Below are 16,926 nucleotides of genomic sequence, written 5' to 3'. Positions count from 1 at the left end.
CCAGGCAGTGTGTGTCACTGCCGGCTCCGTTCCCCTAATGTTTACTTCCTGTGTCCCTGAGCTCATTTGCGGCTGGCGCCCTGTGATTAGGTGAATTAGGTCACCAGGAGCCGACCCTGCAGAGAGGACAATCATAAATCATAAACATTCATCCTGATTGGATGATTTCTGACACATGACAGCAGATAAGTCTGTACTGGCAGCCAGAAATGCTATAAAGAGCATACAGAAGGGAAATGAAATGATCCCCCAATATGTCTATATGTACATTATCCTATGGAGGGATTGGATTCCCTGTGGTATTTTCATATGATTGCCTCTATAGTGGTAAGTTACCTCTCTATTGGGTGCAAATACCTAGGGGGTGAATTGTCCCTATAATGTGTCTAATATGTTTATTTCCTATGATCATCAGCTCCATCTAGTGGTCATAATGCCATATGTTACTGGTTGAGGTATTTCAAGAAAATAAGGTATTATGAGCTGATGATCATAGGAAGTAAACCTATTAGACAAATTACAGGGATTATTAGTGATGACTGTACAAATGACACAAACTCATAGTAATTATTTTATATACAGACCTCATAATGTATGGATGATCATTTTAAACATGTTTTTGATTGTTTCATAGTAAACTAAAAGAAAATAATAAAACCTTTAAAAAAACCTTCCCCCCTGAATAATGATGTGTCTGATGAGTGTGAACTAAGAACTCTGATTAACCCAAATCTCCCAGAAATATGTGTCATGTGACACGGGGCTGTTTTCTCCTTAGGATTACAGACAAAGGATTTCCCCAATAGTTACACAAATCAAAATCAAATTTAGGGTCCTCCAGTCATTATGGATCACTGGACCATCTCAGAAGATCATTTCCATCAATGATAAATAAAATCTGAAGACACAGGAATGTGATGGTGGAAGTGATGAAAGCTCCTGAACTCTTCTAATGGGTGGACTGAACAGATGTCTACAGGAAATGTCCAGACTACGGAGACATAAGATGTCCTATCATCTAATTCCAATCTCTGGAGATGTGAGATGGAGGAAAACATTGGAAAGGATTGTCAGGATCAGCAGTCATACCTTGTGAGGAGGAGGATGAGGAGGAAGAGGTCGCCATGACATTAGGAGATGACCCGAGATGACATCACCTGGAAGGAGCACAAACAATAATAAACTCTTTTGTAGTGCAATGAATGAAACCAAAGAAGAGGATTTGTTCCTTTCTGTGGATAACATTTAATTGACTGGTTGTCCAATTAGAAAGTATTAGAATTGGATAGATTTCTGTCATTTACAACCCATAACTATGAGGGTCAATCAGAACCTTCTACCTGGGATTCATCTGATTGGTATATCGGGGGTCACAAAGGAAGCCTACCCTGTTTAGGGCCAAAATGTATTTTTAGGTCTCACTTCCACAAAACTGTTCCATTCATAACCATGACTGGTACTACTGGTACTAATCAGCACCAAAGTATCAGCCAGTAAGATGTCTACAGAGAGATCAGGTGATAAAATGGAGAAGACCCCAAAATGGAAGCTGTGTGTGGTCAGCAGAGACCTCCATTCACTAATAAGATGCTTCCAAGAGAATTCTTCAGGAAGGTCGGTATTTATTCATCATAAAAACAGGATAAAACACAAACAACACATTGCGAATGCGTGACCACTTAGTGACCACTTTGTCAGGGAAAGGTGTACAGTACACTTTAATGGGTGGGATCTGTGTGTGTCCTTCAGATCAGACTATACTGTACAGTATACTGATATGTCAGATTTTTCTGATATTAAATGATAATTATTCATATGAATTCTGAAGGAGATATGAAGAATAACCTTCTGATGTACCACAGGTTACAAATGTTATAAAACTAAAGACTCTGAGAGTCGGCTGTGAAAGGAAAGTTTGCATACAGAGCAATTAGTTACAAGGACACATTTAATCCAGCAGACAATGTGTTATAATGGTCCTCACACAACACCGGTATAAAGAGGATTTATTTTGTATTAGATATTTATTAGACATTTTTACAAGTCCAGTCCAACAAAGTGTGACATAAGAAGAAAGTCATGTAGGAGAAGGAAGAAGGAAAGCATTCAGTACACGTCTCTTGTGTATCACTTCCATATTCACATAACCTCAGTGAGAAGAATATTATAGATGAAGGAATTACAGACAAACATGTTGTGATGTATACTTAGAAGATTATCAGTAAGAGAAGTAATCAGGGTAACAAAGGAAAGAACATATCAAAGATTAACAGAGTAAGTAGTGAAATAAAAGAAAGTATAGAACAATAGAAGATTACACGGTGTCCAATATGGACATGTAAAGGTGTAGCATGTCATAACAAATACATTATATTATTACAATTTGTTATTATACCGATTGCTCCGGGTTTTCCATTGTTTGTCAAGCCAGATATTTTTAAGACTGTAATAGGCTGGCATTTTTACAAGACTTATGCCCCATACACACTAGTAGATTTTCTGCAGATTTTTGTCTTAGAAAATGTATGATCGGAGCGTGTTGACGGACATTCCGACCGTGTGTGGGCTCCATCGGACATTTTCCATTGGATTTTCCAAAACACAAAGTTTAAAAGCAGGAGATAAAATTTTCCGACATCAAAATCCGATCGCGTCAATTCCGACCGTGTGTGGCCTGTTCCGACGCACAAAGTGCCACGCATGCTCAGAAAAAATTCCGACACGGAACAGCTCGGTCAGTTAAAATGAGCGTTTGCAATGGATACAGCACTTTCGTCACGCTGCAATGTTAAAAATGGTTTAATACAGCACACTCTCTTCTTCATCTTTATAATGAGACAAGAATTAAGTAGTTTTGCTGCTCATATTCACACAGACTTCTCACAAACTAATTTCTTTACTATTTTTCGGGATTCCCTCAATATATTTTGATATATTTTGATTTGTCACATCTGACATAATTATTATTTTTTTTTTTTTTGGTTTTTAAGGCCGATTAAATTTTTTAGGGTTTATATTTTTTTCAAGGAGTATTTTTGGTTTTTGGGATTTTTATTTGTACTCGTGAAAATTTTTGTGTGTGTTTTTCAAGTTTGTCAAGTTACCACAACACCATTAATATGTTGTTCTATTTAATCTGTAGGAGATTGTTTGGTGTTGTTGTCCCTTGTTATTTCACATTTTATGTTAGAAATGTACCTGAATCGTCACCAACAAACTGTCCTTTTTGGATGAAAAAACACACAGGAGAGTATAATTTCCCAAATAAAAAAACTTTTATTAAGGGGTCCCAACTAAACAAAGAGTGAGGCAACGCTGGAGAAACATTATCTAAGGGAGTGCAGTCTGATCCGGAAAGCAGCAGATGACATCTGTGTCGCGAGGCTGTGGTCATACGAGAGACTGCAGCTTTTGGCAGACCAGACTGAACCCAGGGCAATCACTCTCTGGTCTTCTTTCCACGCTTCCTTCCATGCTGTGGCTGTGGTGATGGAGTTGTGGCAGCAGGAGGAGGAGGAGGAGGATGGTCCAACTCAATCACGTCGCTCTTGGGTGTTAGTTCCCCACTCACCCCCTTACTTAGGACTTTATAAAGCAGGTCCTCACACAGCTTGCGTTGACCCTCCTGCAGTTTTGTGGCAGCCATGCAGGCAAAGGCCTCTTCAGGAGTGGGTAAGCCTCGGAGGGATGCAGAAGCTTCCTGAATGAGCCTGAGCGCGGAATCCTGCATGGGAGTCATCTTCCTCGCTCTTTTATATGGAAGGTGGAGGGAGGGAACCTGCGATTCGGTCAGGCTGCGACTTGTCCCAGGCTTCTCTTGGCTGACACTTAGCCCTGCCACCTCCTGGCTGCCACTAATCACCGCCTCCTCCTGACTGCCACATTCCACAGCCTCCTCTTGGCTGAGGTCTTCCTGTGTATGAAAAAGGGACATAGTTTTAGTATTTTATTCATCAATCACACACAATTTTCACCTTCTGACTGTTGCAAATTGAATGTTCACAAATATAACAGACTAGCATTCTGAGCCCAGCATTTTTCATTCTTGTCCCAATTATTTTTGCCCACTACTGTCTATTGATATGTAAAAAACTTTTTTCACTCAGCAATTAGTGATCAATACTAACATCTAGTAAACATCATTTCTTTACTGTCCTGAAATCTGTAGAGGAATGCTATACCTGACTCCAGCTGGGCTCCTCCACTTCTTCCTGGCTGGAAAGCCCAGGTTGGACATCGGAAGCCTCAGCTGGGGTGGAAGGAAGAGTGAAAGGAAGAGTGGGGAGGGATTCCCTGACTTCAGTGTGGTCTGACAGAAATCGCAGTCTCTCATAGTACCACAGCCTGGGGACATAAACGTCATCTGCTGCAGCTCCGGACCTCTGGAAATCTGTGACCTTCTTGCGCTCCCTAAGATAAGTGCTCCTCAGGCCACCAATTTTGGTTTTTAAATAGGGGATGGTTGCTGTGGGGACCACCGGCTTCACCAACTCCAGTGTTATGCTTTATACACACTGCGCATGTGTGTAATTCCGCCCGCCCCTGATGTTCTTTCTAGTCTATTCCCCGCCCCTTTTCGTTCTGCACAGTGGGGGAAGAGCACATGGCGGATACACAGCAGGTGTGTGCTAATTACAGGAACAAGGAGGAGGAGGAGGAAAGCCCGGAGCTGGAAACGTGCCGATCCAGAAGGAGATTTAAGGCCTCAAATATGTCCTTTGGGGAGATGTTGGAGATGGTGGACATCCTGAAGAAGGCTGACTATGACGGGAAGTATAGACCTTACCCCAATCCCAATGTCAGAAAGGCCAAGATAATTGCGAAAGTGGTCAAAAATCTGCACCGGAAATTCGGTGTACGACGATCGAAAGATCAGCTCAGGAAGCGGTGGTCGGACCTCAAATTACGAGAACATGAGCAGTACAGAAAGATCCGGAGAGTGCTGCAAAAAAGTAAGTAGTTGTCCTGTGTTCCTATTTTTTATGTTTCTTACGTTAGTGCTGCTCCATGTGCTTTTCTTACAAGTCTACATTTTTAAATGGCAACTTTTATGTTCATGGGCCCATTATTCGTTCATATCAAACATTTTTCTTTCGGCCTCTAAAACACCATTGTTTAGGCCATATGCATTCGCACACATTTTTTACGCCCTACTTGTCAGAAACTTATTTGGTTGTGTAGATGGCTTTGTTACTAGAATGAAATGCAAACTAGATTCTGTGTAAGAGGACACTCAGCAGCTGTTTTCACATCTGGACACTGGAGCACTAGTGTGGTAGTGTGGGACACAAGAACACCATTTATATTAGGGGGCCACACAGGTGCTCCAGTGTATACTATAGGGGTGTCTCCATCTGTGAAGCTTGTACCAAACAGGTAAAGTATTAAAGCTTTACAAAGGACACTGAAAACGCTACATTTTTGCACTCGGCCAAAATAGACAATTGTACCCCACTTCCAAGCAATGTTTCCTATTTATAGTTCTGCCATCAAATCACTGTGTGCTAAGTATAGCATTTGTGCTTTACATAGGGGAGAAAAGACTCGGAGGACACCCCTCATCCGAGGAGACCAGAGACCCCCAACCTCTGGAAGAAGGGGAAATTCACCCAAACCAAGAAGTGCAGGAGGATGAAGAAGACGTGGTGGAACTAGTCACCACAACAGGTGAGTGTCTGCAACCACAGGCTCAGGTAAGAGATGGATGGCGGAATATTTTTGATACCTGTTTTTGTTTGGTTTATCTCTTTTTAGGTGATCGTGATGTTGGGGATCCAGATCCTTTCACATCAGAAAGTGCCCAGATCCTGATCGGGGAGATCATGGGGTGTAATTTACAATTGGAAAACCTAAAGAAAAACATCAATGATGTTATCCAAAAAAATAAGAACATCATTGATGTTTTGGGGCGAGTTTAAAACCCCTCCCAATCCCTTGGTTTTTTGGTGTGCTCCAATGTTCAAAATGTTTGCAAGATTTGTAGAAAAGCCTAATTAGTAAGATGCACACAGTGTGCCAACATGTGCTATCTGCCATCACGGGAGATCAATGGACGTGTTTTGGGGTTGCAACCCCTTCCTCTATAATAAAGTAGCTGAGAGGAAGGGGTTTCTCCCCCAAAACACGTCCCTTGACCCCCCGTGATGGCAGGTCGCACATGTTGACATTGGTAAATTTGTGTGCATCTTCCAAATTTGCCTTTTCCTGGGGTGACTTTACCCCATCTGAACGCTTTATCAAACACAGTTCCTAAATACTCATGTGTGATATTGCCTTCAAGTTCTACCAAATGTGAACTTTGTAAGTTCAAGATTTGTGTCTTTCTTGTTGGTTTTACACATGCCTGTTTTATCTTAAATAAATGGACCTTTATCTGGTTTATAATGCTACCCCAAAAATTGAAAAACAACAACATGTGGGTTTGTTAGAAAAACATTTTCGAAATGCACATGTGATTGTGCAGGTATTAAAGAGATTGTTAATCAAGAATGTGTGGATTATTGTGTCAATGCTAATAAAACACTTTGCTGGTAATGTAATTGGTGTTTTCTATGAAAATGGGGGTTATTTCCTAAGGGCAAATCCTCTTTGCACTACAAGTGCAGTTTCAGTGCAGTTGCAAGTGCACTTGTAGTGAAAAGTGTCTTTGCCTTTAGTAAATAACACCCAACAGTGCTTTGTATAAGGTTACACAATCACGCCATTTTCTGGACTCAACACATTTCTGTCAGGGTCAGCTAAAACAAACACAAGCAGTAAATGTCCACAAAGAATTTATTTTTCTTTGCTTTTTTATTTGAAAAAGGCTTCACATATTTGAAGGCATATTGATGGCCCCCCTACCCGCAAAGAACTCCAGGTATCTTAACCGGACATCACGGGCACTCAGGGAGGGCAAGCCAGGACGGCCGCTTTCAAGCGCCGTCATTGTTGTTTCAGGTATCACTCCGGCCTCAGGCCCAACTGAGCCAGCATAGTTTGCCGAATGTTTCCGTAAAAAGTTATGGAGAATACAGCACGCCATGATTATATGATTAAGTTTATACTCCGCCATATGGATAGGTGTCAGAAATAGGCAGAACCGGCTGGCTAGGATTCCAAATGTGTTCTCCACCATTCTTCGGGCTCTGGCCAGCCGGTGATTAAAAACCCTCTGTTCCGGGGTGAGGGTCCTCATAGGGAATGGCCGCATAAGGCGGTCCCCCAGCGCAAACGCTTCATCAGCAACGAAAACAAATGGGATTCCTTCCACATTGTCCTCTGGAGCTGGCAAGTCCAAGCTGCCATTCTGGAAATGCCTGTAGAACTCCGTCTGGGCGATGACTCCACCATCGGGCATCCAGCCATTCTTCCCCACGTCCACATACAAGAAGTCGTAATTAGCCGACACCACCGCCAACATCACACTTCTATTGAACCCCTTATAGTTGAAATAGTACGACCCCGAGTTGGGTGGTGGGTGGACATGTTTCCCATCAATTGCCCCTCCGCAGTTAGGAAAGTCCCACCGCAGGGCAAAGTGGGAGGCCACAGTCTGCCATTCCTGTGGCATGAAAGGAAACTGTTGAGGGAAAAAAAAATTAATATTTTTGCTCAGAAACATGGCAAGCAGATTAGGCACAAACATTCTGGGGCAACCTCCCGATAGCATTTATTAAGGGGAATTTAACAACACAAAAGTATAAGGTACACCTATCATATCCCCCCCCTCTCATGGGCCATTTCTAACATTATGGGGGGTGTGGAAATCTTGGACAGGTAACCCTCTTCACTTCATTGAGAGATGAATGCCTAAATACAGGGTATTACTTGGAACAGCCGCTCCTTAGTTACACTATTGGCAGCCCACTGGACAGGTAAGAAGTGTCCGAATACAAAGATAGAAATACACACTGTACACATTTGAGCACATTTGAACATTCTGCTATTACCTGTCTCAAGATAATAATAGGATCCTAAAAATTCAAACAGTACCATTTGAAAGTATACAGGCAGGCCCTTGCACTGCATGCTTTGGGGAATTCATCCATAAATCAGAGCACAAAAGAGATGGGTATAGTGTGTATGGGTTTGGCAAAGTCAGCAGATAGATGATTGAGGATAGAGAATTGGTATCAGCTGACTTAGCAGTTGGGGGGAGGGAGGGTTACTAAAAATGATTTGGGGACACCACAAAAAAAGCCTCTGCCACTCTGCCTGAATTTAAAGCTAAAATAACATTTAAAAACATTTTAGGGGGTGTTTGGGGTAAAGCACTACTATGGAGCTGATAAAATACATTGTTTTAAGTGACTACATGCGGTGAATATAGGACCCGTAGAGCATTCTGGGGAGGTAAGTGAAGGCAAATATGTATGAAGGACCTAAAAAATTAATTACATAAAAATCCAGCATGCATGAGAACAAAGGGGACATTCACAGCATATTACAATCATGGTAATTAGGGAATGAGGAAAGAAATACAAGATATTAGCAAACATTAAATACAATAAAATGTGATATTAAAGGATACAAATCTTACCTTCATATACTCCTTCTGCAGGACCTGGATGATGGCAGAACAGGTCTCTGGGATAATGATCCCCAGAGCCTGGGGGGAGATGCCCATCGAGAACTTCAAGTCCTGCAGGCTTCTCCCTGTCGCCAAGTACTGCAGGGTAGCGATGAGCCTCTGCTCCGGAGAGATGGCTTGCCTCATGTAGGTATCCTGCCTGCTAATATAAGGGGTCAGCGAAGCCAACAGACGGTGAAATACGGGGTCCGTCATCCTGAGAAAGTTCCTGAAATCATCAGGATTATTCTCACGGATCTCACGGAGCAAAGGCATATGAGAGAACTGGTCACGCTGAAGCAACCAATTCTAGGTCCATGAACTCCTCCCCACCCTGTTCATGGACTGGACTTGTGTCAAGGTAAGGACCCCAACACCATGCCCCCGCACAGCACGAACTCTACAAGGAGTACGCATACGAAACATGACTAGAAAACGGTCGGCTGCTCAGAACGAAGTAACAGAACGCACTGAAGAACAGCAAGGCCTGTGAAGAGCGACCTAAAAAACAGTAACGAACGCACAAGAACACACTGACAAGTCAATGGTACTTGCTTGCACGCACTGAAGAGCAGATACAAACCCACAAGCACAAACTGAACGGCAGAAAACGATCTGAAAACCACAAGTCTGAAAAAGCGTGAATCGTCTCTCACCAAACTTTTACTAACACGAGATTAGCAAAAGGAGCCCAAAGGGTGCCGCGCTTGGTTCTGAACTGGCCTTTTCTAGTCTCGTGCTTGACGTCACCGCGTTCTTGGCGATCGGAAATTCCGAAAACTTTGTGCGACCGTGTGTACGCAAAACAAGTTTGAGCCAACATCCGTCGGAAAAAATCCTAGGATTTTGTTGTCGGAATGTCCGAACAAAGTCCGACTGTGTGTACGGGGCATTATGCCGCGTGCACACTGTCAGACTTTTCGACCGGTCTGGACGCAGACGGACCAAATCCGGCGGACAATCCGATCGTGTGTGGGCTCCACCGGACCTTTAGCGGACTTTTCCAATCGCAAATCTGACGGACTTTAGATTTGGAACTTGCTTCAAATCTTTACGTCGTAACTCCGCCAGACCCAGAAATCTGCTCGTCTGTATGCTAGTTTGGCGGACAAAAAAATGACGCATGCTCAGAAACAAATACTAAATGGAAGCGCTCGGTCTGGTAAAACTAGTGTTCGTATTGTAGGTAGCACATTCCTCACGCTGCAAATTCTGTGACCATTGAATGCAGCGCATTAATTGTCTTCTTTAATAATGCTAGAAGAACGAAGTTGTTTTGTTGTTCCTATTCACACAGAGTTCTCACAAACTGATTTCTGGATTATTTCTCTGGATCTCATGAATTATATTGTATTTGTTTTAAAAGCCATATCTCCATACTAATGTTTACACAATTGTTTTTTGGAGTCATCTTTTATTTTTTTATTTCATCAAGATCTTTTTTTATGATTATTGCCAAAATTATTTTATCTTTATCTCCATATATTTTTTTTTTGTAAAGTTACCACAAAGAACCATGTTTTTTTTTAGTTCTTAAATTTACCACCAAAAAATATTTCTTTTTTTTGTGTTTTTTTTTGTAAAGGTACCACAAAGAACCATTACTTTTGTACTTTTTAAATTTTTGTTTGTTAAGTTCCCACAAAGAACCTTTTTTGGTTATATTATTATTTTATTTATTTATTTATTTTTTTATTTTTTGGCAAAGTTACCACAAGAACATTATATTATTTATTATTGTTTTTCCAACCTCAAGGAGGTTGTTGTCCCTTGTTAATTTGACATTGTCTCTAAATAAATTATGTTAATTTAACACATAAAGTCTTTTCATAAACTAAAATATCCATTCATTTCTGGTAAACAAAATAAAGATGAAGTCAATGCTGGCTAAATACTGGAATTTGTGAATATTTTTGGCCACAGGGCACACATCAAAAGTCTGTGGAAAAGAAAATTGTGATCTTGAGGAGTCCATATAAGAGGGAGCACAATCTGGTCCAGGAATCCCAGAGATCAAGAGCAGCAGCAGATGACATAGATGTCCCCAGGCTGTGGTACTACACCAGCCTGCGTCATCTGTCAGACCAGACAAAGAGCAGAAGATAGCGAAGGAGCCCGGCAGAAGACCCGGAGAGCGCGGAGAACAGGTCGAACAACGGGAGAAAAGGCCGGAGACAGAGGAGAAGAACTGGAGAGACCCCCGAAGTCGGAAGAAGAACCCAAAGTCGGAAGAAGACCCCCGAAGCCGGAAGAAGACCCCCCGGAGCTGTCTAATAAATTACTTTAAAAACCTGTGCAGTGTGTTTTTTTATTGACACTTTTTCCCTAGGTGAATGGGTAGGGGTACCATGTACCCCATACTCATTCACAAAGGGTGGGGGTCGGGAACTGGGGGCCCCCTTATTAAAGGGGGCTCCCGGATTCCAATAAGCCCCCCACCCTCAGACCCCGACAACCAACGGCCAGGGTTGTCAGGAAGAGGCCCTTGTCCTCATCAAGTTCTTAAATTTACCACAAATAAATATTTTTTTTGTGTTTTTTTGTAAAGTTACCACAAAAAACCATTACTTTTGTAATTTTTTAATTTTTGTTTGTTTATAAAGTTCCCACAAAGAACCATTTTTGGTTATATTATTATTTTATTTTTTTTATTTTTTTTTGGTAAAGTTACCACAAGAACATTATAATTTTTATTATTGTTTTTGCAACCTCAAGGAGGTTGTTGTCCCTTGTTAATTTGACATTGTCTCTAAATAAATACTGGAATTTGTGAATACTTTTGGCCACAGGGCATACATCAAAAGTCTGTGGAAAAGAAAATTGGGATCTTAAGGAGTCCATATAAGAGGGAGCACAATCTGGTCCAGGAATCCCAGAGATCAAGAGCAGCAGCAGATGACATAGATGTCCTCAGGATGTGGTACTACACCAGCCTGCGTCTTCTGTCAGACCAGACTGAAGCCAGGTCATCACTTTCTTCTCTTCCCTGCAGCCTTCCCTCCACGCTGCCCTGCACCCTTCTCTGCACCCTTCCCTGCAGCCTTCCTTGTAGGCTGTGGCTCTGGTGGTTGACTTCTGGCAGGAGGATAAGGAGGAGGAGGGGCTGCCTCATTTATTTGGGTGTTGGCAGTTAACTCGCCCTTCAACCTCTTGTGGATAGCATCAGCAAAAAGTTTTTCACACAGGAGGCGTTGGCCCCACTCCATTTGAAGCAACCTGCTGGCTAAATAACAGCCATAGGCCTCTTCAGCTTCGGGAAAATTTGTTGCTTCTCTCATGAGGCGCAGTGATGCCTCCTCTATCATCATCCCCTTCCTGGCCCTTTTTATAGGAAGGCGGAGGGGAGCCACTTGTCATTGTGTCAGGCTCCTACTGGACCAGGCCACCTCCTGGCTGACACTGGGCCCGGCCACCTCCTGGCTGACACTGGGCCCGGACACCTCCTGACTAGGGATGAGCTTCGTGTTTGAGTCGAGCTCATGCTCGACTAGAACATCGGCTGCTCGGCCGTTCACCGAATTGTGAACGATATGGGCTGTTCACGCCAAATTCGTGTGGCGCGTCACGGCCCATAATTCACTGATGATTGGCCAAGCATGCACTATGACCCACATGCTTGGCCAATCACAGCGCCGTCTGTAGAGAGAGCTATAATTGGCCAAAGCCGGAGTGGCTTTGGCCAATTATGGCTCAGGGGCTTTAGTAGACGCCCCACACTATATAAAGCCGCCTGCACGGCGGCCCTGTGTAGTGTGTGTTCCGTCGTTAGAGAGAGAGATAGACAGAGAGAGAGACCGTGTCATTTGATTTAAGTTAGATAGATTAGGCAGGACAGTCAGTGAGTTAGCTGCATTTACAGTGTATTGTGTATATATATGCATCCCAGGTGTTGTATATATATTTATATATATATACACTGTATTCAGTTTAGCTACATCCGTTCCTGTTATCTTCCTACTGACAGGCAGGCTTGTCTTGTTACAGTATTTCCAGCTACCTGAAGAAAATTGCTGGTGTTCTTTTGATCCTATTAGTACCACAGTCAGGCAGCTAGACTATTTTCAGTTAGTGTAGTGCGTCCTGCTCACAGTGTTCAGCTAAAGCTACAAGTTAGTTTAGTGTGACCTCTGCACAGAGTTGAGCTAAAGCTACCTGTAAAAGGTTGGTGGTGTTTTTCTGATCCTATCACTACCGCAGGCAGCTAAATAAGCTACAAGTTAGTGTAGTGCGTCCTCTGCACAGTGTTGTTTAGCTAAAGCTAAATGTAGAAGGTTGGTGGTGTTCTCATACTACAGGCAGGCAGTTGATTTTGCTAACTGCAGTATCAGTATATATATATCCCAGCTTAGTGCAGCTACAGGCCATTAGTATGTCTGGAAGGCCAACAAGGAGAGGCAGACAGTCACAAGCCAATAAAAGAGGGCAAGCAGGCTCTGTGTCTAGAGTCAACAGTGCTGGTCGTGGAGATGGTGCATCCTCATCAGCACGTGGCCATGGGACGCGCTTGGCCTTTTTTTCGGCAGCTGGCCGTGTTGAGCCGCTACATGCAGAAGACTTGGTTGAGTGGATGACCAAGCCGTCCTCATCCTCCTCATCCTCTCTCACCCATGCTCAGGGTACTTTGTCTGGCAAATCAGCTGCCAACGCAGCCTCTTCCCTCGGCTCAATGGCATCAGTGACTCCTTCCCTAGCCCCACCATGTCCTCCTGAGGAGTCCCTCAAACTGTTTGACCACAGAGTTGGGTACATGCTCGAGGAGGATGCCCAGCGTTTAGAAGGCTCTGATGATGATACTGAGCTAGATGAAGGCAGTAACGTGAGCACAGACAGAGGGGGTGCCCAAGAAGGGCAATCTGGCAGTCATGCTCCCCCTCAGATGGCACCGCTGCTATTTGCAACATATGTCTCAAGCGTATCTCGCGTGGCCAAAACATCTCCCGCTTGGGAACCACATGCTTGACCAGACATATGTTGACCTGCCATGCAGTTCGTTGGCAAGCGTATCTAAAAGACCCACACCAAAGAACAAAGAGGACCTCTCCTTGCTCCTCATCAGCTGAGATCTCCAACCCCACTATACCTTCAGTCCTCTCTGAGACCTGCACTGAGAGGAATGAATGTGTAGAATTAGGTGTGTCACAGCCAAGTACTTGTGGGCAATCTGCTTTCGGTACACCGACGTCAGATTGTACCAGGCAAATTTCCCTGCCCCAGCTGCTGCACCGCCGAAAGAAGTTCGCTCCCAGCCATCCACATGCCCAGCGGTTGAATGCTAGCTTGGCAAAATTGCTAGCACTTCAACTGCTACCTTTTCAGTTGGTAGACTCTACCCCCTTCCGTGAGTTTGTGGAATGTGCGGTTCCTCGGTGGCAGGTACCCAAACACTACTTTTTCTCACGGAAGGTGATTCCGGCTCTCTACCGGCATGTGGAAGGCAATGTCTTGCCCTCGCTGGACAGGGCGGTCAGCAGTAAGGTGCATATTACCGTTGACTCATGGTCCAGCAGGCATGGACAGGGATGTTACCTAAGTTTCACGGCGCATTGGGTGACTCTGCTGGCGGCTGGGAAGGATGCAGGACAAGGTGCAGTAGTGTTGGAGGTTGTTCCACCACCACGCCTCCAAAATGCCACTACTAATGATTGTGACACACCTCTCTCCTCCACCCCCTGCTCTTCTTCTTCCTCCATGGCCTCTTCCTGTGCTTTGTCCTCAGAACCAGTGGTTCTTCCTTAGGCATTCAAGGGGCTACGCAAGTACGCAGGCCAAAAGATGCCATGCGGTGCTTGAGCTGGTGTGCTTGGGGGACAGGAGCCACACTGGGGCAGAGGTTCTGTCAGCTCTGCAGGGGCAGGTTCAGAGGTGGTTGACGCCACGTCTTAAGGCAGAAATGGTGGTTTGCGACAATGGCACCAACCTCCTCTCCGCCATCTGACAGGGACAAATGATCTATGTGCCCTGTTTGGCTCATGTCCTTAACTTGGTGGTGCAGCGGTTCTTGGGCAGGTACCCGGGCTTACAGGATGTCCTGAGGCAGGCCAGGAAAGTCTGTGTGCATTTCCGCTGGTCATATAATGCCAGTGCTCGGCTGGCAGACCTCCAAAAGGAATTCAACCTGCCCAAGAACCACCTAATCTGTGACATGCCCACCAGGTGTAACTCAACGTTGGCCATGCTGCAGCGGCTGCACACGCAGCAGAGGGCCATCAATGAGTACCTCTGCAACTATGGCACCAGGACAGGGTCAGGGGAGCTTGTTTTTTTTTCCCACGCCAGTGGGCCATGATCGGGAAAGCATGCACTGTCCTGTCACCATTTGAGGAGGCCACGAGGATGGTGAGCAGTGACAGTGCATGCATCAGTGACACTGTCCCCCTTGTCCACCTGTTGGAGCACACACTGAGTGGAATAATGGACAGGGCACTTGAGGCAGAACAAAGGCAGGAAGAGGAGGACTTCCTTAGTTCTCAAGGCCCCCTTTATCCAGACAGCGTTCCTGCGTGCCCGCCGATCACACAGGAAGAGGACAAGGAGGAGGAGGAGGATTGTGTCAGTATGGAGGTGGAGCCTGGCACTCAGCATCAGCAGCAGTCTTTAAGGGATTAGTCCCAAGAAACACATGGACTTGTACGTGGCTGGGAGGAGGTGGCTGCAAACCATGTCGTTCTTAGTGACCCAGAGGACTCCGGACCGAATGCCTCAGCAAACCTACGCTGCATGGCCTCCCTGATACTGCAAAGCCTGCGTAAGGATCCTCGTATTCATGGTATCAAGGAGAAGGACCAATACTGGCTGGCAACCCTCCTTGATCCACGTTACAAGGGTAAGGTCGCGGACCTTATCTTGCCATTGCAGAGGGAGCAGAGGATGAAACATCTTTGGGAGGCCTTGCAGAAAGGTCTGTGCAACGCGTTCCCAGAGACTGGGAGGTTACAAACTCCTGTTTCTGGACAACGTGTTGCTGAGGCTTCGGTCAGTCGAAGAAGGAGCAGTGGAGAAGGTGGCCGTCTGACCGATGCGTTCAGACAATTTTCTAGTCCGCAGCCCCAAGGTATGATCGGTTCCAGCAACCATCGCCAGTGTTTTACATGGTGCAGGAATACCTAGGGGCAAGATCTGACTTGGACACCTTTCCCACCGAAAATCCTCTGGGTTACTGGGTCTTGAGGATGGATCACTGGTCAGAGCTTGCACAGTATGTAATTGAGCTACTGGCCTGTCCTGCATCCAGCGTTCTTTCGGAATGCACATTCAGTGCTGCTGGAGACTTTGTAACCGATCACAGGGTGAGTCTGTCCACAGACTTGGTCGATCGACTGACCTTCATAAAAGTTAATCTGTCTTGGATCACCACCAGCTACCAAGCACCTGATGCTAATGTAACCGAATAAATTTTTTGGAAATGTCAGATCCATTCAAAGACTGCCTATGCTGATGCTGAGTGACTATCCTGTTATCCTCTTCCTCCTTAATGATCATGATGATGGCTTGTAAGAACATTTTTGGTTCTGGGCGCCACCAGTCTCGCCACCAGTGCCTAAGGCCCAATTTTTCAGCCCCTGTTTAACAGGGGCATGTAATTACAATTTTTCATGCAATTCTTTGCAGCAGGGCTAGTTCCTGCGCTCCAACTAGAGTATCTGTGAGGGGTTGCAGTGTTGTGGCACCAGCACCAGTGCCTAAGGCCCAATTTTTCTGCCCCTGTTCAACAGGGGCATGTAATTCTTGATCTAATATTTCACAGCAGGGCCAGTTTCTGTGCCCACCAAGAGCATCTGTGAGGGGTTCCAGTGTTGTGGCACCACCACCACCACCACCAAAGGCCCAATTTTTCTGCCTCTGTTTAACAGGGGCATGTAATTACAATTCTTGATCTAATATTTCACAGCAGGGCCCATTTCTGCGCCCACCAAGAATATCTGTGAGGACTTACAGTGTTGTGGAACCAGCATCACCACCACCACCAAAGGCCCAATTTTTCTGCCCCTGTTCAACAGGGGCATGTAATTACAATTCTTGATCTAATATTTCACAGCAGGGCCCGTTTCTGCGCCCACCAAGAGTATCTGTGAGGACTTACAGTGTTGCGGAACCAGCATCACCACCACCACCAAAGGCCCAATTTTTCTGCCCCTGTTCAACAGGGGCATGTAATTACAATTCTTGATCTAATATTTCACAGCAGGGCCCGTTTCTGTGCCCACCAAGAGTATCTGTGAGGACTTACAGTGTTGTGGAACCAGCATCACCACCACCACCAAAGGCCCAATTTTTCTGCCCCTATTGAACAGGGGCATGTAATTACAATTCTTGATCTAATATTTCACAGCAGGGCCCATTTCTGCGCCCACCAAGAGTATCTGTGAGGACTTACA

The 16,926-nt window shown here is 44.8% G+C and overlaps 1 protein-coding gene across 2 annotated transcripts in view; it reads right to left on the bottom strand.

Moving 5' to 3' along the window:
* The window catches only part of LOC141133875 (NACHT, LRR and PYD domains-containing protein 12-like), a 981,044-nt gene that overhangs the window by 926,056 nt on the left and 38,062 nt on the right, over window positions 1–16,926 (bottom strand). For both annotated transcript variants that reach the window (XM_073623467.1, XM_073623463.1), the window contains exon 2: window positions 1,090–1,157. In XM_073623467.1, the coding sequence (XP_073479568.1) occupies window positions 1,090–1,126 (37 nt within the window). In that variant the 5' untranslated portion in view covers window positions 1,127–1,157. The remainder of the gene's footprint in view (window positions 1–1,089; window positions 1,158–16,926) is intronic.

This window comes from Aquarana catesbeiana, linkage group LG03 (genome assembly GCF_042186555.1).
Source record: "Aquarana catesbeiana isolate 2022-GZ linkage group LG03, ASM4218655v1, whole genome shotgun sequence".
Classification (NCBI taxonomy): domain Eukaryota; kingdom Metazoa; phylum Chordata; class Amphibia; order Anura; family Ranidae; genus Aquarana; species Aquarana catesbeiana.
Note: the sequence above shows the minus strand (reverse complement) of the source record. Positions and strands in the feature narration are given on the sequence as shown.